The sequence below is a fragment of the Rhinatrema bivittatum genome, chromosome 19 (genome assembly GCF_901001135.1).
Source record: "Rhinatrema bivittatum chromosome 19, aRhiBiv1.1, whole genome shotgun sequence".
NCBI classification, from domain to species: Eukaryota; Metazoa; Chordata; class Amphibia; order Gymnophiona; family Rhinatrematidae; genus Rhinatrema; species Rhinatrema bivittatum.
Window position 1 is genome coordinate 7,173,197 of NC_042633.1, and position 21,905 is coordinate 7,195,101.

The 21,905-nt window shown below is 44.6% G+C and overlaps 1 protein-coding gene across 7 annotated transcripts in view; it reads right to left on the reverse strand.

The window, feature by feature from the left end:
* The window catches only part of LOC115080772 (extracellular calcium-sensing receptor-like), a 168,152-nt gene that overhangs the window by 13,859 nt on the left and 132,388 nt on the right, over positions 1-21,905 (reverse strand). For 6 of the 7 annotated variants that reach the window (XM_029585172.1, XM_029585176.1, XM_029585171.1 and 3 more), the window contains 2 exons: positions 20,586-20,813; positions 17,351-17,474 (listed from right to left, as the gene is read on the reverse strand). In XM_029585172.1, coding sequence (XP_029441032.1) covers positions 17,351-17,474; positions 20,586-20,813 — 352 coding nt within the window. The remainder of the gene's footprint in view (positions 1-17,350; positions 17,475-20,585; positions 20,814-21,905) is intronic. The other variant, XM_029585177.1, reaches the window with a different exon arrangement.

Genomic DNA, 21,905 nt, shown 5'->3' on the forward strand with positions numbered 1-21,905 from the left:
AGCGAAACTCGGCCAGAGTCGGGCATTTTTAATAAAGGGCTTGTTTTTATCATCCGATTCCTATTGTCATCACTGTTACACAGCCAACTGGATCGGCTTCCGCTTTGTTTTTTGGGTCCACCCCTAAAGCTTATACACCCAACTCAATCTTGTTTTATGAAAGGTCAATTTATTACAGATAACGCCCGCTTATTTGTGGATATACTTCAAATTTATAAGAATTTGTCTTCCTCTTTAGTGGCCATATCCCTCGAAGCTGAAAAAGCATTTGATCATGTGGAATGGGATTTATTGTTTGAAGTCCTTTGCTGGTTTGGTTGTGGTGCTTCTTTCATTTTCTATATTAACTCTCTTTATTACTTGCCTGCCTCCTCTGTTTCAATTGATGGAGCGTCTTCTGACTCATTTATATTGCACAGAGGAACGAGGCAAGACTGCCCGCTATCTTCCTATTTATTCAACCTTTAATTTGAACCTTTATTGCTTGCTTTATGACAAAACCCATATGTTTTAGGTCTTACTTGTAATAACATGGAATATAAATTATCAGCTTATGCTGATGATTTAATTTTTTCTCACAGGACAAGTAGGATGGTAGTCCTCACAAATGGGTGACATCGAGGATGGAGCCCACCACGGAAAACTTCTGTCAAAGTTTAACAGAACTTTGACTGGCCCCTACTGGGCATGCCCAGCAAGGCACTGACCCTGCAGCCAGCAGGGGTCTCCCTTCAGTCTTCTTTTTTCCGCGCAGCAGTTGCCACGCGGTGAAAGGAGCTCTCTAACCACGTTCCTGACAGGAATTTGGAAATTAATTTCCTAAGAAAATTTGCCCCTCAGGGGTCTCCCTTCGACAAATTTTTTAGTCATCTTACGGAACCCGGTAAGTTTTTTGCCTTCTTCCATCGACTGCCGTCGATTTTGGCCCTCGAGGCCTGTTGGCACTTACCGATCCCCAGCCTAAATTTTGGCTTCCAGCCATGGCAACGGGGTTCCGTCGTTGTCCGGATTGTACCTGGACTATGTCCATCACAGACCCCCACAGGGTTTGTGTAATGTGTTTGGGTAGTGAGCATGATGTCCTGACTTGCACCAAATGTGCCTTAATGACACCCAAGGGTCGCAAAACCAGGATGGAGAAGATGGGGCTCCTCTTCCATGCACCCACCCCAACGCCATCGATAGCATCGACGTCATTGGAACCGGCACTGTCGAAGTTGTACCATCATCGTCAACCCTCCGGTGACCGTCCGCCATCGATCGCTTCTCGGCCGTCGACTCCCGTCCCTTCCCCGGATGGGCGAGGGGATCGGAAAGAAAAGCACCGCCATCGACGGCACAAGTCTCGGCCTGTCGAGGATCCACAGCCATCGACCTCTGCTCAAGGCGAGCCACCGACAAAGAAGCCGCGAACAGACCGGACACCCTCCACGTCTCGTTCGCCGGCATCGAGGAAACCCTCACCCTCTCGGGGTGTGGGGGCCGTGATCCCACCGGTTACGGTGGTCCCTCCGGCCCTGCCTCAGCCTCCCTCTCCCGTCGAGCCGGGTATGGTTACCCCTGGTCTCCGGGCAGAACTGGACCGGCTGGTCCAGGAGGCCATCGAGAAAGCGATGAAGAAATTACAACCTCCATCGGCACCGTCTCCGGCACCGGTTCCAGTGCCGCCCCCGGCACCGACGCCGGCACTGGCTTCGCCACCGAGGAGGGAACCGACCACCGAGCCGTTGATACAAGCGCTAGCACCGCTACTGAGCCGCATGGAGGCACTCATGACGGCCCTTCCATCGGTGATTCCAGTGCCATCGACAACACCACCATCTCCGACTGGTTTCTCATCGGCAGGAGAAACACCGTTTCGAATTCCCCCTTCCGGGGTAGTTCCATCGGTACCTTCTGGTATATCTCCACCGATTTATCCTTCGGCTCCATCGATTCCGCGCCAGGCACCAATTCCATCGGCAGCACCGAAGCCATCGATGCCATTTCTGGTTCCACCTACCGCACCGATTCCACCTCGGTTTCCATCGATGCCTTCAGAGCCTCAGCCAGGTCCATCTGGGCTACAAGCCCCACATGATCCCTACGATACCTGGGGTGATGATGATGATACCTCTTCTGACACAGATTTGCCTTCGCCGCCATCTCCTACAGAGAGTAGAAAAAGATCTCCTCCTGAGGATCTATCTTTCATTAATTTTGTGAAAGAGATGTCAGAAGTTGTACCTTTTCAACTACAATCTGAAGCTGATGACAGACACCAGATGATGGAACTACTTCAATTTCTGGATGCTCCAAAAATCATCGCTTCCATCCCTATACACCAGGTGTTTTTAGATCTGCTCAAGAAAAACTGGGAATCTCCTTCATCGGTGTCACCAGTTAACAAGAAAGCTGACTCCACTTACCTTGTCCAGTCAGCACCAGGTTTCCAAAAACCTCAACTGGATCATCGCTCTGTTGTGGTTGAGTCCGCGCAGAAGAAGGCCAAGCGTCTTAAGCCGCACTCTTCTACCCCACCTACCAGGGACAACAAGTTCCTGGATAGTGTGGGACGGAAAGTGTATCATGGAGCTATGTTGATTTCACGCATAGCTTCATATCAACTCTACATTACTCAATACAACAGAGCCATCCTTAAGCAGATGCAAGACTATGCTGACACGTTGCCGGACCAATACCAACCGCAGCTTCAAGCCCTTCTTCACAAGGGATTTGAGGCAGGGAAGCACGAGATTAGGACTGCCTACGACATATTCGATGCTTCCACGAAGGTTTCAGCCACAGCCATCTCAGCCAGACGATGGGCTTGGTTAAAGTCATCCAACCTTCGCCCAGAGGTCCAAGATCGTCTTGCTGATTTACCCTGCTTAGGCGACAATTTGTTTGGAGAGCAAATTCAACAGATTGTGGCGGAGTTAAAAGACCACCATGAGACGTTGAAACAACTCTCATCTGTCCCACCTGAGGTGACCTCCAAGCAACCGCAAAAGAAGGACTCTAAGAAGTCGTTCTTTCGACCACGTCGCTACTACCCTCCGTCAACTAGGGTTCGTCCTGCACGGTCCTCTAACAGACCTCAGCCTCGTCAGCCGAGAAAGCAAAGACCTACTGTAGCCCCACCTCCTGGGCCTGCGGCGGGCCTTTGACTTCCCTGTATTGAGCACATGCCAACTCCCTCTTCCACACATCCCTGTGGGAGGTCGGCTGTACCACTTCTTACACCGTTGGAAACAGATCACCTCAGATCAGTGGGTGCTAGCAATTATCGCACAGGGTTACCACCTCAACTTCATAACACTTCCGCCAGACTCCCCGCCCCTTCAGGCATGGAGTCTAACCAGCCATTTGACTCAGTTACAACAAGAAGTATCCCTTCTTCTACAATCAAATGCTATAGAACCCGTCCCTCCTTGTCAACAAGGGAAAGGATTCTATTCCAGATACTTCCTAATACCAAAGAAATCAGGGGGGCTACGTCCAATTCTGGACCTTCGGGCCCTCAACAAGTATCTGCAAAAAGAAAAGTTCAAGATGGTAACCCTGGGCGCCTTGCTCCCTCTGTTGCAAAAGGGGGATTGGCTGTGCTCTCTCGACCTCAAGGACGCTTATACCCACATTGCGATAACACAATCTCATCGCAAGTATCTGCGTTTTCTGATAGGCCACGACCATTATCAATACCGGGTACTACCTTTCGGGCTGGCATCTGCTCCACGAGTCTTTACCAAATGTCTCGTAGTAGTAGCAGCATTTCTCAGGAAGGAAGGTGTCCACGTCTACCCCTATCTGGACGATTGGCTAATCAGGGCCTCCACCCCTCAAATTGCGCAATCCTCCCTAACGTTGACAATTCACACACTCCTCTCCTTAGGGTTTCTTGTCAACTACGAGAAATCTTGCTTGGTCCCATCTCAAACCTTATCTTTCATTGGGGCAGACTTGGACACCTTACAGGCAAAGGCCTACCTTCCACTTCAACGAGTCCAAACTCTCATGTCCCTAGCTCGCCAGCTCCAGTCTCAACACACTGCCACAGCTCGCCAATTCCTCATCCTCCTAGGACACATGGCATCCTCGGTTCAAGTCACTCCCTTGACCCGACTAGCCATGAGAGTAACGCAATGGACTCTGCGACACCAATGGATTCAAGCTTTTCAGCCTCTGTCCTACATCGTCACAGTTACACAAGCGCTACGCCTGTCTTTAACCTGGTGGACGACTCAAGTCAATCTCCTTCAGGGCTTACCCTTTCTCCTACCAGATCCACAGATAATCCTAACCACCGATGCTTCCCACATCGGTTGGGGGGCCCATGTGGACGACTTACAAACCCAAGGGTTGTGGTCGCCAGAGGAAGCCGAACACCAGATAAATTTCCTGGAACTTCGAGCAATTCGCTACACGCTCAGAACTTTCAAAGATCATCTATCAGATCAGATAATCTTAATCCAGACAGACAACCAAGTGGCCATGTGGTACATAAACAAGCAGGGAGGCACAGGCTCCTTCCTTCTGTGTCAGGAAGCTGCGCAGATTTGGGCAGAAGCCCTCTCCCATTCCATGTACCTCAAGGCCACTTACTTGCCGGGAGTAGACAATGTATTGGCAGACCAGCTGAGCCGTGTCTTCAAGCCACACGAGTGGTCACTCGATCCTCTGGTAGTGACCTCTCTGTTTCACAAGTGGGGTTTTCCCCGCATAGACCTCTTTGCGTCCCCTCAGAACCACAAAGTGGACGATTACTGCTCTCTCATTCGGAGCCAACACTCTCAGCCGAGGGATGCCTTCTCCCTCAAGTGGACGACAGGTCTGCTTTATGCATTCCCTCCACTTCCTCTTCTGTCAAGGACTCTCGTGAAGCTACGCCAGGACAGGGGAACCATGATCCTGATAGCGCCCCACTGGCCACGCCAAGTGTGGTTTCCCATACTCCAGGATCTCTCCATCCGCAGGCACATCCCTCTGGGAACGGATCCGCATCTGCTCACTCAAAACGACGGATGCCTCCTCCATCCCAACCTCCAAGCCTTGTCCCTGACGGCATGGATGTTGAAAGGTTAGTCCTTCAGCCTTTTAACCTTTCGGATTCGGTTTCTCGTGTCCTGATAGCTTCACGAAAGCCCTCCACCAGAAGATCCTATTCATATAAATGGAAAAGGTACACATCATGGTGCACTTCTCAGTCCCTTGATCCCCTTTCCTGTCCAATCTCTAAGTTCTTGGACTATTTATGGCACCTATCAGAATCCGGTCTAAAGACCTCTTCCATTAGGATGCATGTCAGTGCGGTAGCCGCCTTCCATAAAGGTATAGAAGGTGTCCCTATTTCCGTACAACCCCTGGTGACACGCTTTCTTAAAGGCTTGCTCCATCTGAAGCCACCCTTACGTCCTCCGGCCCCATCTTGGGACCTTAATCTGGTTCTTGGTCGTCTAATGAAACCACCTTTCGAACCTCTGCACTCCTGTGAATTGAAGTATCTCACATGGAAAGTATTATTCCTATTGGCTATCACTTCAGCTCGCAGGGTTAGTGAGTTACAGGCCTTAGTCACCTATCCGCCTTACACTAAACTCCTGCAAGACAGGGCGGTGCTCCGCACTCACCCTAAATTTTTACCTAAGGTAGTTTCTGAATTTCATATCAATCAATCCATCATACTACCTATCTTTTTTCCCAGGCCCCATTCCAACTCTGGGGAACAGACTCTGCATACCCTAGACTGTAAACGAGCTCTAGCGTTTTATCTAGACCGTACAGTTGCTCACAGGAAGAGCACTCAATTGTTTGTCTCCTTCCATCCTAACAAGTTGGGACAACCTGTGGGTAAGCAGGCTCTTTCCTCCTGGTTGGCGGACTGCATTTCTTTTTGCTATCAGCAAGCTGTCATTCCCTTTCAAGACCGTGTAAAAGCACACTCTGTGAGGGCCATGGCGACTTCAGTGGCACACCTTCGATCGGTGCCGCTTCCTGACATCTGTAAAGCTGCAACCTGGAGTTCTCTCCATACCTTTGCAGCCCATTATTGTTTGGACAAAGCTGGAAGACAGGACTCCATCTTCGGCCAATCTGTCTTGCGTAACCTTTTTCCAACATGATGTACCAACACCCTTCCACCTTCCCGGTAGGGTGCGGATGCCCTTTCCCAAATTCCACCCCAGTTGTTGTGCCTGTTGCACATCGTTGGGTACATTTGGTGCAGGTCAGGACATCCTCAGCTCGGTACTCACCCATTTGTGAGGACTACCATCCTGCTTGTCCTGTGAGAAAGCAAATGTTGCTTACCTGATGTAACAGGTGTTCTCACAGGACAGCAGAATGTTAGTCCTCACGAAACCCACCCGCCACCCCGCGGTGTTGGGTTCGTTTTAGTTTTTACTTTTTTTAGGCACTGCCTGTAGCTTTGAAAATCAGACTGAAGGGAGACCCCTGCTGGCTGCAGGGTCAGTGCCTTGCTGGGCATGCCCAGTAGGGGCCAGTCAAAGTTCTGTTAAACTTTGACAGAAGTTTTCCGTGGTGGGCTCCATCCTCGATGTCACCCATTTGTGAGGACTAACATCCTGCTGTCCTGTGAGAACACCTGTTACATCAGGTAAGCAACATTTGCTATATGTTTCTCAACCTGAGATAGTATTACCTCACATTATTCAAGATATTTCCTCCTTCTCTCTTATTTCTGGCTTCCATGTTAACTGGAGCAAATCTGAGATGATGCCTCTTAATATCCATGAGACTTCTTTGGCCTCTACTTTTTCTACTTTTCAATGGGTTACTAGTGGTTTAAAGAATCTTGGTATGTATTTCTATCCTACACTTGCTCAAACTATTGCTAAAGCTGCAGATAAAATATGTGCAACGGTATCTGAGCTTACTAATAGATGGTTTCCCATACATCTTTCTTGGTGGGGCCATTTGGATACTATCAAAAAGGTCATAGTGCCTAAAATTAATGTATTACTTCATATGCTTACTATTTTTTTTTGTTATATATAAGATTTTATATCGGCTTGATTAGAATGCTCTCTTTATTTTTGTGGACGCATAAGGCTCCACAGAGTACTCTATCCATACTTAAACTACCTAGGGATAGTGGTGCTGTAAAGTTACCCGATTTCAGAGTGTATCATTCAGCATTCATTTTACGCCAAGCTACTGCCTGATTGGCAGGTCATGTTCCCGATGTTACAAAACAGATTTGGCATGATATTGAAGTAGATTTTGTACATCCTCTCCCTCTTTTTGGACTCCTGGGCTTTTGGTAATTTTTCCATTTCTGAATTTACCCCACCATTTATGCTTCTTGCTCTGTGTTTCACTATCTAGAATCCACTTTGGAGAACTTAACTACACCGTGGGGCTCTTCCTCTTTGACTCGGATTTGGCATAACTCTCATTTTTTGATTAGTAAACAACCAACTAATTGGATTCCTTGGATTCAAGTTGGTATCTGGTCTCTAAGCCAACTAGTATCTGGGTCCAGTTGGCACTCATTCTCCCAACCGATGTCCATGTATGGTTTACATGCTTCCCAGTTCTATTACTGTCTGCAGTTTCAGCATTGTGTTCATATGTTACATTTGGACCTCCTCGCTAGCCCTCCACAATTGCTTTCTCTTGCCCAACTTTTCCTTTCTTACAGGCATATGGCTTCTGCCAGTTATAAATATCTTAAACTTAGTTTAAAAGGTGCCTTGACTTGGAGTGAACCTGGTCACAAGAACTCTCTCTACCCACAGATTTTCCATGGCCCAGGTTTTGGTCGGTTGTTATGCAACCTTCTCTTTCCTCTCAACTAACACAATCCCTTTTTTTTAGCGCACCGCCCACTTGGACTCCATGGTCTTTATACAGAGCAAAGTTATCTTCGTCGCACTCATGCTGGTTGTGTGGCGAGCCTAAAGCAACTCTTTCTCATATGTTGTTTCATTGTTCTCATACTTATTCCTTTTGCAGTGAGGTGTGGGACAAGATATCTCAGATGCTTAGTTTACAAATGTCCTTATCTTATAAAGTTATTATTGCGAAATCCTTAGCCCTGGATCCTCCATTTCCCTCTCCACAGGCTAAATTGTTTAATTTCTTTATTTCTATTGCCATCCAACAAGTTTTATTATGTTGGACATCATCAGCTCATCTTAATGTACAATTTTGGTGGCACTCTGGTTGTATTACAAATATGAAAAAGTAGCTGCAGTGCGCTACAATAGAGTTTCTTGTTGGGTACCCATGTGGCGATCAGTAGACTATTACTTTCAAGTTGTATAATTCTTTTCTTTAAATTTTTAAGTCACTTGTTTTTTTTTCTGGTGGATATTATTTTGTATGTTAATATAGTCATCTTAAGTTTATCTCCTCTTTCTGAAGAATCAGTTTTACCTTTCAGACTTCTGTGTTGTCTGATAACCTGTTTTTCAGGGTTTTTTTTGCTGTAACTTGTTATTATAAATCAATAAACAGATTTGAACAAAAAAAAAACTACTACTTAGCCTGCCTAGACTTGGATTCGTTGCCTCAGCAATAAAGTCTCCTGGTTCCTGATCCTTCTGGTTCTAGTCTTATGTCTTGCTCAAGCCCTTCTGCCTGGTTCCGTCTTCTCAGCCTTCAGCTTTGCTTCACTCTTTGCCTGTGGCTCTGCTGCAGACTTCAGCTCCACTTCAGCCTTGTTGTGTGACCGCGGAAACGGGCCCATCTCTGGTGGAATGTGTGCCCTCGGGCAACGACGCAGCTGTAGAGGAGCTCCAGCAAGCACCATAGCAGGTGAAAGACGTCCGAGTGTAGACTGATAAGATGGACCATGACCACTGCCGCACCTGTATGCAGCAGAAGAGATCCAAACAACACAATGTTGGTCTCATGAGTGGTCCTCCGACTACTCCTAGCCCTTTCAGACCTGCCGCACGGAGCAGCAACTGCGACAGGGTGAATGGTGGTCGAAGGATGAAGACATCAAGACAAAGACGAGACTTGAAGACGGGGAATGTGAGGACATCCGAAGACTCAAATGGATAAATGATGACTGGATACTCAGACTTGCTTGTAGAATGAAGATGCAGACTCGAGGAACGTGAGGGCATCACGAAGAGTCAGAAGATCCACAACTGGATAGGTAGTGCCACATCACGCGACCTACACAACCGATAAGGGCTAGTCGCGGACTATACCAGCTGGCGTGCCCTACACAGCCCAACATGGCTGATCACGGACCACGCTTGTGGTTCCCCACACAGGACATATCGATGGCCCCAATGAAGCCTGGACCAAGGCGAGCCTTGCACGGCCAACGAAGACTAGGCAAGAGGAATGCCAAGGTACAGGTTACAACAGAGTCCAATCTTTAGGCAAGATGGCAGTGACAAAATCCGGTAGGGGTTTGGGAAGGTCTCAGGATTCAGGAGACCTCACTCAGCGTGGAGCTCAAGTGGACTCGGAGTTTGGAGCCAGAGGATAAAAGCTTCTATGAGGACGAGGTCATCTCAGAGAGAGGACAATAAAAACCTGGACGTCTGAAGCTACATTGCCACGGAGAAGGTCTGAATTGATTGAAGATCAGGATGAAGGTGGACGAAGACGTCAGATTTTGAAGAAATGTCCAGACAATCTAAAGATGAAGATGTCTGAAGTAGAAGACGAAGTTGAGAGACCATGGACAAAGAAGACACACATGGAAATCCAATGAAGAACACAAGCCTTGAGAAGCTGGATGTTAGAGAAGTCCTAGAGAGGACTGGCTCCTTGAGAAGGCAAGGAAGGAATGAAAGCTGGAGCTTTTTATCCTGATGAGAAGGCGACTCCCACAAAGACATCACTGGTAGACCTCCACCCTCCTTCTTCCTTTAAATATAGAAGGAAAGGCCGGCATCATCCCCTAGGAGGAAGCAGGAAGCAGAACAGGACCCTGGACAGCGCCCTGCTGCATGTTGAAGACTGCTGAGCTGAAGAGGTAGGCCTCAGGACAGGCCCCGGTCTCAGGGGCAGCTCCCTGCCGCTGAAGAAGGACTGCTGGTGGCTCCAGCTGTCAGGAGAGACCGGGGATGCAGGCCCTCTTTCCCTGGAGGGCCCAAGGTAAGCTTCGTGGCCTCTGGGCCACATGGAAATGTAGAAAGGCGGCTCCTGCCACTTAGAGCAGTTGCAGTGCGGCACCAGCCATGCTGTGAGAGCGGCGGCAGCCTCCATGGTGTGAGGGACTATCCGGGCACGGCACCTGCCACGTGTGTAGTCTCGGCACAGCACCAGCCATGCTGAAAAAAACCAGCAGCCTCCGGGCTGCTGAAAAAGGCAGGGAAAAAGGGTAGAGAGGATGCCCGAGAGGGCAGAATCGTAACAAGCCTCAGCCTTATTTCAAGCCATGAGCTTCGTCTCAAGCCATGAGTCTTGCTTGGTTTCATCCACAGACTGGTGTGTTTATAAAATTTTGGACTCACTAATAGACTGGCCAGTGCCAAGACTCACTCACCTGCTGCCGGCATGGGTCTCAGAATTCTACCTATGAGGCTGCATCATGGTAAGATCGGCTCACGCATACGCAGTTTCTTCCAGTTTGCTGAAGCCATGAGCTCAGTGAACGTGTCCCTGTGATGGGCCATCACTGCCTTGATCACCCAGATGCAGAAGCAGAAAACAGAATTGATTGGTCTCCTGCACCCCTTCATGCAACAGGCCCAGCAGTAACTCGATCAAGTAAAAGACTCATGTCCAGTCTCAGTTCCACTTTTTGTGAACCCTGCACTGGCACCTATCCAAACTGGTGAGTCTTTGATTCAAATACTACCACCTGGAAGGTATTTGAGTTATCCTAAAGCATGCAGAAGATTCCTTAATGTGTGCAAGATGCAATTTGAATTACAGCTGGCTCGTTTTTTCTGGTCGCCAAATCTCAAAAAAGATATAATTGCAATGGAGAAGGTACAGAGAAGGGCTCCCAAAATGATAAGGGGAATGGAACAGCTCCCCTATGAGGAAAGACTAAAGTGGTTAGGACTTTTCAGCTTGGAGAAGAGACGGCTGAGGGGGGATATGATAGAGGTGTTTAAAATCATGAGAGGTCTAGAACGGGTTAATGTGAATCGGTTATTTACTCTTTTGGATAATAGAAAGACTAGGGGGCACTCCATGAAGTTAGCATGGGGCACATTTAAAACTAATCAGAGAAAGTTCTTTTTCACTCAACGCACAATTAAACTCTGGAATGTGTTGCCAGAGGATGTGGTTAGTGCAGTTAGTATAGCTGTGTTTAAAAAAGGATTGGATAAGTTCTTGGCGGAGACGTCCATTACCTGCTATTAATTAAGTTGACTTAGAAAATAGCCACTACTATTACTAGCAGCGGTAACCTGGAATAGACTTAGTTTTTGGGTACTTGCCAGGTTCTTATGGCCTGGATTGGCCACTGTTGGAAACAGGATGCTGGGCTTGATGGACCCTTGGTCTGACCCAGTATGGCATGTTCTTATGTATATACTCTCCTTATTGGACAGTCCAGCTGCCTCGCCCTTGTGGGAAGAAGCTGATTTGCTTCTCAGGAATTTGGACAATTTCATTCCGCAATTTCATCTGATCTTTGATTAACCTAGATGTGTCACATCCGCTGCCACAGAGCTCCTTCAGATTCATCAGGGCAATTATTCTGTTGGTAAATATCTGGTAGAATTGCATACCTTAGCTTCTGAACTCGGTTGGGGCCAAATTGGCCAAACCGTCATTATTTGACAGGGATTATCTAAAAGAATAAAAGATAAACTTACAGCCCAGAACCTTCCTTTGTCCTTCGAAGCACTCATTACCTTGGATAATCTTATTAATCTGAGATTCCAGGAACAGACTCGTGAACATAAGAATTCTCAGGGACATCGCTCGTGATTCCCAGACCTCTGAATCTTTCACAATCCATCTTGGAATCTCCGAAAATGGCTACCTTTGAAGAATCCATGCAATTGGGTAATACCCAACTTTTACTTGATGAGAAACAAAAGTGAAGATCGCAAAATATTTGTCTTTAATGTGCCGCACAAGATCATTTAGTCCATCAGTGCCCCCTGAGACCAGAAAACTCTATAAAGAGAAGTCTCATTGGGAAGATAGCCTTGCACCATCTTGCTTCCTCTCCATTACTAATGAGTCTGCTGTGTCTTACCTATGGAAAACATTTAGTTCAGACTAAAGCTTTAGTAGATTCCGGAGACGGAAGCAACTTTATTGAAGAATCATTGCTACATCAATGTGGTTGCCCTACTACAGCTTAACCACCCTCTTGTCATTTCGTCCATCAACGGAGAACCCTTACCTGGTTGTGTGATGACAGCTTCCTAGCCCATCATGATTCAGGTTGGGTATCTCCAAAAAAACATTAAGTTTTATGTACTGTCTAAAGCATCCAGCCCTCTTGTACTTGGACTACACTGACTGAGTCTTTATCAAGCATCTATTAACTAGAATTTCTTACAGATTAACCAATGGTGTCCATCCTGCCGAGAACATTGTATCATTTCATCTTTGTCTCTGGCCTCTTCACTTCAAGCCACCTCGTCTGAAGTGCAGATTTTGCTATTTCAATGTACATCCTATTCCCATGTGAATTCTGAACTGTGTTGTCTTCCTGCCAAAAAACATTTGTCTGTCGATCAGGACCAGTCTCAGTATTTGTCCAAGCTTTCAATCTTTTCTTCAGTGAAGTCTTCTGCTTTGAATGGTTTTTCAGTCCAGTCTGGAAACCAAAGAATCTCTGGATCCTGAGTCTGGACCCCCAAGCCCCCAATTGGTAAAATAGTACCTTCATCTCCTGAGAAGTCAAAGAGAAGAGGCTTGATAAGGGGACTTGAGGAGGGAGTTACCTTCCCAAATTCCTCGGTGGCAGACATTCACCATGCAGCAGGAAGCCACCATTGGATGCTCTGACATGTGTGATACTAGGATCCGCCAATGAGATGCTTAGGGAGTATGTGCGCATCGGTGTGCATGATTTTGCACATGTTGTTGAGAGAGTTGGGTATCCATCCTGATGATGATGTCACACACTCAAAACCACTTAGCCTGCTTGGACTTGGCTTCCTTGCCTCAGCAAGAAGGTCTCCTGGTTCCTTCCCCTTCTGGTTCTAGTCTTCTGTCTTACTCAAGTTCTTCTGATTGGTTCCTGCCTTCAGCTCCAGCCTGGTTCCATCTTCTCAGCCTTCAGCTTTTCTTTGCTTCAGTCTTTGCCTGTGGCTCTGCTGCAGTCTTCAGCTCCGCTTCAGCCTCACCCTTGTTTCATGTCGTCAGGCAAGGCCTGAAGCCACCAGTCTCGTCCTTGCCTTGTTTCAGCTGCAGCCTTGTCTTTGTATAGATTTTTGGACTCAGTCATAGTCTGGCCTGTGCCAATACTTGCTCACGCGCTGCTAGCGAGAGTCTCAGGATTCTACTTATGAGACTGCGTCACGGCAAGAAGGGCGCACTCATACGTGTTCTTTACAATATTGAGGCCTATATTCAGTGCCTCTTAGCCAGATAAGTTCCAATGTATCTGGCTAAGTAGTTTCTTTTAAATATTCAGCTACTGTCAGTGACCACCACTTAGCTGTATAAATACATGGATAGTAACTTTCAAACCAGCGTGTGAGTGCACATATGAGTGTGAGCGTCAGCCTTCACACAGGGACATGCCCATTTTATAACATATGCACACATGATATAAAATAGTCTTGCCATATGTACATGTGCACCAAATTTTAAGTGGGAGGGCACACGCATGGGTGTGCAAATCCCGGTTACATAAGAACATAAGATACGCCATACCTGGTCAGACCAAGTGTCCATCAAGACAGTATCCTGTTTCCAAAAGTGGCCAATCCAAGTCACAATTTCCTGGCTAGTTCCCAAACATTAAAAAGATCACAAGCTACTAATGCTGGTAATGAAGAGTGGCTGATCCCTATTGATTAATAGCAGTTTATGGGATTCTCTTCCAGGAACTTATCCAAACCATTTTAAACCCAGCTACACTAAATGCCTTAACCACTACTGTATACATCAGGGGATTTTAACATGGCATGCGCTGACATCATTGCCAGTTAAACCAGTTTATCCCCAGTTCACCCAATTAAAGGATAAGTCTTCCAAGTTTAATAGTCTTCACTCTCCCCAGTTAACCCCGACCATTAAAACCCCGCGGATCTGCCTATTTTTCTTTATATTATAATTTACCCCTCCTCCGTAGCAGAAGTAAACTTACACGGCAGGGGATCTGGGCGTGTGCCCAGGCACGTAAGTATTTATGTGAAGATCTCTGATTCATGCTCCAAAACACCCATTCCCTACCCAGACCATGCCCACGTGCTGCCCTTTTTGGAAAACTTTGATGCGCGCATTCCTGGAGATTCACACGGATTCAGGTGGCTTTTCAAATCCACTCGATGAACAAACCTGACTTATTAGTTTGTCCTCTAATTAATGTGTGTGCCAGGCTTTTAAAATTCACCTTTCAGACGGTTACAAAGCGGAGCCCAGGGGTGTGGCAATTGTATAACTTGCAGGTGCATACACGCGCATGCTATAAAATACACAGGTCGCGCACACATCTCTGCTCAGTTGTAAGTGGGTGCACGCTTAGGTGCGTAAATCCCATTTCTACCATGTAAGTGAGGGTATTTCATAATGGGCGCTCCTCCATGCCATTGCCAGTTCAGCCAGTTAAAAGCTAAGTCCTCCAAACCCCCCTGGTTTAATAGCCTGCACTCCCCCCAGTTTCCTCAGTCCCTTTAAACCCATGAGAAATGGCTATTTTTGTTATTTGTAAGTTAAACCTCTTCCATAGCAGAAGTAAAATTACACAGCATGAGACCTGGGTGTGCAAGCAGGTGTGTAAGTATTGCAGCCCAAGTTATGTGTGCATTTCGGAGCTTTGAAGATAATTTCAGCACGCATCGGGCTTTTCAAATTCACTTTTAATTATTTATCCTCCTAAGTGGAGGGAAGAGAATGGGCGTCACGGGGAGAGGTGAGTTAGCCAGATAAGTTATCCAGCTAACACTTGTCCCTCCATAGAGGTGTCCTAAAGCTAGCCAGATATATTCAGCTGGGTGGTAGGCTACGTTAGCCAGATAAGTTAGCTGACACCTATTGAAACTTCAGTGGGAAATAATTACACTTGAACCTAGCACTCTCCTCCATATCCCCCCGCACACTTGTGAGTCTGCATTCATCCTCTTTCATTTGCTAGCGGATTTTAAAAATGCTACACGCGCCAAAGCCGGGAGATATGTGTGTGACTTGGTCTGGCGTGCAACGCGCAGATTAAAAAAACCGCGCAGGTATGCGTGTATCTCCTGGTATGCACACAAATGAAAAAGATCAAGAAAGGGGTGGAGCATGGGCAGGCCGAGTCTTTAATATGAAGTCTGTGAATAAGTATTTATGTGCTCGAGCATGAGCAGGGGTTCCCTACTCCGTAACTTTACTTCTGCTAGGAATGGCGTATAAGTAAGACAATAACAAAAACTTAGTGGGGTTTTAAGGGTTGGGGCTAATAGGGTAAAAGTGAGGAAGATCGCTAGAGGGTTTAGGAAGTCCTCTCCTTTACTGGGGTGAACTGGGAAAGAACTGGGGAGGCAGATATTTGCAACAGCACATGAATGTACTAAAATCCCCCCACTTACGTGATCGAGGGAGCATTTGCGCACACATGCGCACGTCAATATAAAGTCATGTGCACATGTATGCGCATATAATAGATTTTGTAACAGGTTCACATACACACACATATGCGCATGCATGTTATAAAATCGATGTGTCCTTGTGCGCGAGCTGGCAAGCATGTGCACATGTGCACGGGTCTTAAATTTCACCTCATAGCCTTTCAGGCCCCTTTACTCTACCAGTTGTTGCCTCTGTGTTTTCCAGGGATGTGCAGCTTTGCATAGTATGCGTGACAGATGATGAACAGCGCTCCCTGGTGACTTCCAGTGTATCCATGCACCCTGTGCAGACCCCTCCTCCTCCAACAGACAGACTTCACCATGCATATTATAGATATAGAATGTTTGTTAGCTTCCAGGACCTCATAGGTCTCCTCTGAGATCACATCATATATATATACAATACAATAAGAACATAAGAACATGCCATACTGGGTCAGACCAAGGGTCCATCAAGCCCAGCATCCTGTTTCCAACAGTGGCCAATCCAGGCCATAAGTATCAGGCAAGTACCCAGAAACTAAGTCTATTCCATGCTACTGTTGCTAGTAATAGCAGTGGCTATTTTCTAAGTCAACTCAATTAATAGCAGGTAAAATACTTCTCCTCCAAGAACTTATCCAATCCTTTTTTAAACACAGCTATACTAACTGCACTAATCACATCCTCTGGCAACAAATTCCAGAGTTTAATTGTGCGTTGAGTGAAAAAGAACTTTCTCCGATTAGTTTTAAATGTGCCCCATGCTAACTTCATGGAGTGCCCCCTAGTCTTTCTACTATCCGGAAGAGTAAATAACCGATTCACATCTACCCGTTCTAGACCTCTCAAGATTTTAAACACCTCTATCATATCCCCCCTCAGCCATCTCTTCTCCAAGCTGAAAAGTCCTAACCTCTTTAATCTTTCCTCATAGGGGAGCTGTTCCATTCCCCTTATCATTTTGGTTGCCCTTCTCTGTACCTTCTCCATCGCAATTATATCTTTTTTGAGATTCGGCGACCAGAATTGTACACAGTATTCAAGGTGTGGTCTCACCATGGAGCAATTCAGAGGCATTATGACATTTTCCGTATTATTCACCATTCCCTTTCTAATAATTCCCAACATTCTGTTTGCTTTTTGACTGCCGCAGCACACTGAACCGATGATTTCAATGTGTTATCCACTATGACGCCTAGATCTCTTTCTTGGGTTGTTGCGCCTAATATGGAACCTAACATTGTGTAATTTGAGCATGGGTTATTTTTCCCTGTATGCATCACCTTGCACTTATCCACATTAAATTTCATCTGCCATTGTGATGCTCAATTTTTCAGTCTCACAAGGTCTTCCTGCAATTTATCACAATCTGCTTGTGATTTAACTACTCTGAACAATTTTGTATCATCTGCAAATTTGATTATCTCACTCATATTTCTTTCCAGATCATTTACAAATATATTGAAAAGTAAGGGTCCCAATTCTTGAAAAATAATGGTCCCAATTCTTGTTGGGAAATGTAATTTTTAAGATTGCAATATATATGTTGGGAGATGTCTGCCTTTTAGCACCTGCTCAGAATTGAAAATTCCAGTAAAGTGTTTGCCCATTGACCTGATCTAGATGGAACCACCATTCCCTCTAATACCAATCCTCCATCCTACAAGAAGTGCTCATTACTGGGTGGAATTCATAGCACTCACCGGTTTGGTTACTAAACTCATCTTCAGAGCAGGGGATGCAGTCAAAGCAGCAGGCAGGTTGCCCATCCAGAATGGCCTTCCGGTACCCAGGACCACAGCTCTCACTGCAGGCAGAGACGGGAGCCTTAATGGAGAGAAGTGTGAAGGGGAACAGAGCAAATTTATCTATTAATAATGAACCTAGGGACTCTCTTTTTCACACAAAAAATCATATTATTTATTCATTTAATACTATTTATATCCCGTCTATTGTGAAACAATTGTACTAGGTGGGTTACAACATCTTAAAATCACACAATCTTAAAATACAGCAGATAACTTTGGTGATCTTATCTTGGAATGACGGTATATAAAACACCTAAACAAACAAGCAAACAAAAAATTAAATAAATATATAATTAACATACATAATACATAAAAATCTACAACAAACCTTTTATCATGCTAGCCATCAATGAGAACCATTAATTCCAGGTTAAAAAGTTGCTTAAATAAATGAGCTTTTAAATATTTTCTAAAAAGACAAAATCTGTCAATTATACGCAATTTCTCTGGCAAGGAGTTCCATAGCTTAGGCCCCATCACAGACAAACTTCTAGATCTTGACATATTTAATCTTACTTCCTTTGCTGATGGGATTACCAGCAGCTTCCTAACACTGGATTGCAAAGAACGAGCAGGAATGTAGTATTTCAAAAGATTTGCTAAATAAGATGGTCCTTCAAATTTCAATGCTTTAAAAACTAAAATCAACATCTTGAAATTGATACAATATTTCATTGGCAACCAATGCAGGTCTTGGAGGTGTGGAGAAATATGCTCCCACTGTCGGCAATTTACTATTGGAGAGAGTGGAATAGAAGCTTTAGCATAAATAAATAAATACTAGACATGTTGTGGAATTTTGTAGGACCTGAAGTGCCCTCAGAGAAGCTGCTGGCAGTCTCACAAACAAAGAATTGCAGTTATCCTACTATTGTTAGTGCAAATGCTTGAACACTGTGAGAAAATCATGCTTACAAGAACAAACTTAAGATGTCGCAATAATCTAAGCTTGGAGTATCCTGATTTTAAAACTTGTTGAAAATGATTCTGAAAAGAAAGTTTAGCATCAAATATACATCCTAAATTCTGTACTGAATCACCTAAAATTCCAAGCCCATGTAAGTTATTTTTAATTAGGAAGAATGGTGCATAAGAGATGAAAGAGATGAAAAAAATGAATGGGAAATTTAAAAGACAGGAAGAATGCTTTGAAAATAAACATGGATGCTAAAAAGTGTGAAATTATTCATTTGATGCAGAAATCTTCACAAGCTACATATCACTGTCTCTTTGCATGACACACAAAGCGACACCAGAACCTTTCTGACTCAGCTAACCTGCCTGAATTCCAGTTCTGTGTAGCTCCCTACGTCCATCTTGGGAGTCTGTCCATGATCCTGGTGAGTGACTCTGTTCTGCTGTCACCAGGAGCACCCTCCCTCCCCATCCTGGTGGGACTAGAGGACCCACCCACTTTGCCACATCGTCACCTGGGCTCTGAGATAAGGGTGGAGAGCGACACTGGAGGTGCCACATGCTGGGGTATTGTATGCTGAAGGAGCATGACAAAGCAGCACACCCCTTCATACGCCCCTTCGCGTGCACTTTGTGAGCCCTATGTGATCCTTATTGATTTGCAGATATCTATGTTTAATGGTTTTTCATTTCATCATGGTGTCAGAAAACATCAAAGTTATTAGTAGAAATGGAAGGTACAGACAGCTCGCCACATAATTTAAGTCATAATTTTTACATGCAAAGAGGTTTTGAAACCTATTATTCCTATGCAGCATACTATTATTCCTTCCTATTTACTGTAATTGATAATTCTGTTAAACGCTCAGTTTTTGACTAAAAAAGTTATTTTAATTAACGATATTCTAAAAGATCAGAAGCTTTCTTGTGTATGTCTTACCAAAACATGGTTTAGAGATTCAGATAATGTGCTTATCAATCAGATTTTGACCCCTGATTATTCTTGTTTATCCCTACCTACACCTGGAAGAAGAGGTGGAGGATTAATGATTATATATCATAATGATTTGAATTATAGAATTATTGCTGTGTCGATTGTCTGTCCTTTTGAGGTGTTGTTGGTCATATCTAATAGGGTAAATATCTGTTTAGTTTATTGCCTTCCAGGATTGCTTCAGCATAATACATCACCGTTAATGTAATTGCTTTATGATCTGAAACTTGACTTGTCCTCAGCTATCGTTATGGGTGACTTAATCTTCATGGGGATATTGTTCTGTTGCCTCCTGCCTGTGAGATTCTCCTGACTACTCTGCTGGCTCATGGGTGGGAACATTTCCGACAGTAAGATTTTTAAAAAGAGTTTGAAAACATGGCTTTTTAATCTAACTTTTAAGGATAATATAATTAAATACTGATTGTTACATGCAAGATGGTGGGATAACATCAAACAGGCAAAGATTACATTTACCAGAATGGTCAAGATAGCTTTTCTTGCAGTTTATATTTTATTGTATTATGTATATTATTGTAGTGCATATTTTTTTGATTTTATGGTGTGTTGTACTTAACAGTGGCTTTTATTTTTTAATGTTTTTTATTTCATAATTGTATTATATAGAAGTTATGTTATATTATGAATGCATTATTGTAAATTGCCATGATCCTTGGAATGGCAGTCAATAAATACTTTAACAAATAAATAAATAAAACAGTACAGGCCATGCACCATTTTTTGGGCATTTTATTGATCCTTCCTTGAATTGTCTCCAGCTTTTGTTGGTGTAGTTTCCAAAATTCATCCAATACTCAACATGGGATTACACCAGAGATCTGTACAGTACAGAGGTATAATTACTTCATTTCTTCCAGTAGTAATACCTTTCTTTAGTTACCAAAGTATACTATTAACATGTTGACTACTACTAACTTTTAATATGTCTTTTCATAGAAGCCTTCCCAAAATAAAGACTGGCAAACTCCTGGAATATGGAGTGGTGACTATTTATGAGCTAAAGATCCCAGACACCTTTTAATTAATGAAAAATAAATCAGAGTCGGATTCAAAGCAATGTGAACCTGAATTTGATTGAACAAGTCCATCCAAGTCAAATACTCAATTGGATTTCAATCAGATTAAAGAAGGTTCCTCCCATCATTACTCAGAGTATCCTATCAATCTGTTTTCTGTGAAGATAGAGAAGTGTCACCTAACCTGTGTAAAGTCGTCATTCCACATAATCGCACTGGTGTTGATCTTGATGTCCTGGCCACTGGCTGCTCTAGAATCATAGTAGCCAATGTTTACATAGGTGAAGGAGTCATTTGAAGATACGTGACAGTTCAGAATGTCATAGGAAGCTGGCAGGTTGCCTTTTTGGTCAAAGAAAATCTCCAGGCCCATGGTGTTCAGGAAACGCACCTTCCATATGTAATGCAGGAGCTGTATCGAAAAAACATGAGAACATAAGAAATTGCCATGCTGGGTCAGAACAAGCGTCCATCAAGCCCAGCATCCTGTTTCAAACAGAGGCCAAACCAGGCCACAAGAACCTGGCAATTACCCAAACACCAAGAAGATCCCATGCTACTGATGCAATTAAAAGCAGTGGCTATTCCCTAAGTAAACTTGATTAATAGCAGTTAATAGACTTCTCCTCCAAGAACTTATCCAAACCTTTTTTGAATCCAACTACACTAACTGCACTAACCACATTCTCTGGCAACAAATTCCAGAGCTTAATTGTGTGTTGAGTGAAAAAGAATTTTCTCTGATTAGTCTTAAATGTGCTATTTACTAACTTCATGGAATGCCCCCTAGTCCTTCTATTATCCAAAAGTGTAAATAACTGATTCACACCTACTCATTCAAGACCTCTCATGATCTTAAAGACCTCTATCATATCCCCCCTCAGCCATCTCTTCTCTAAGCTGAACAGCCCTAACCTCTTCAGCCTGTCCTCATAGGGGAGCTGTTCCATCCCGTTTATCAATTTGGTTGCCCTTCTCTGTACCTTCTCCATCCCAATTATATTTTTCTGAGATGCGGCGACCAGAATTGTACACAGGATTCAAGGTGCGGTCTCACTATGGAGCGATACATTGGCAGTTTGCCTTCATGAAGAGATTTGTACTGGTGTCTCTCATTGATTGCTCACTATAATTGAAACACATCACAGACCACTAAAATTGCTCCAGTTTTCAGCAGAATTCTGTAGACAGCTCAGAACAGCATGATTCTCCTGTGGCTTCTTTGTAGATATCTAGTAGCATAGAGTCCTATACATCTCATAGGTCCTGAACAAAGCAGAGTTGCTTACCTGTAACAGGTGTTCTTCAAGGACAGCAGGATGTTAGTATTCACACATGGATGACAACATCGGATTGAGCCCGGCATGGAAACTTTGACAAGCACACTGAGCATGCTGCCCAGCATGCCGCCAACCACGCATCCACGCAAGGTCCCTCTTCAGTTTTATAACATAGAGTTTGCGATAAAATAAAATAACAAACCGTGAGAAAAAACAACTCTGTG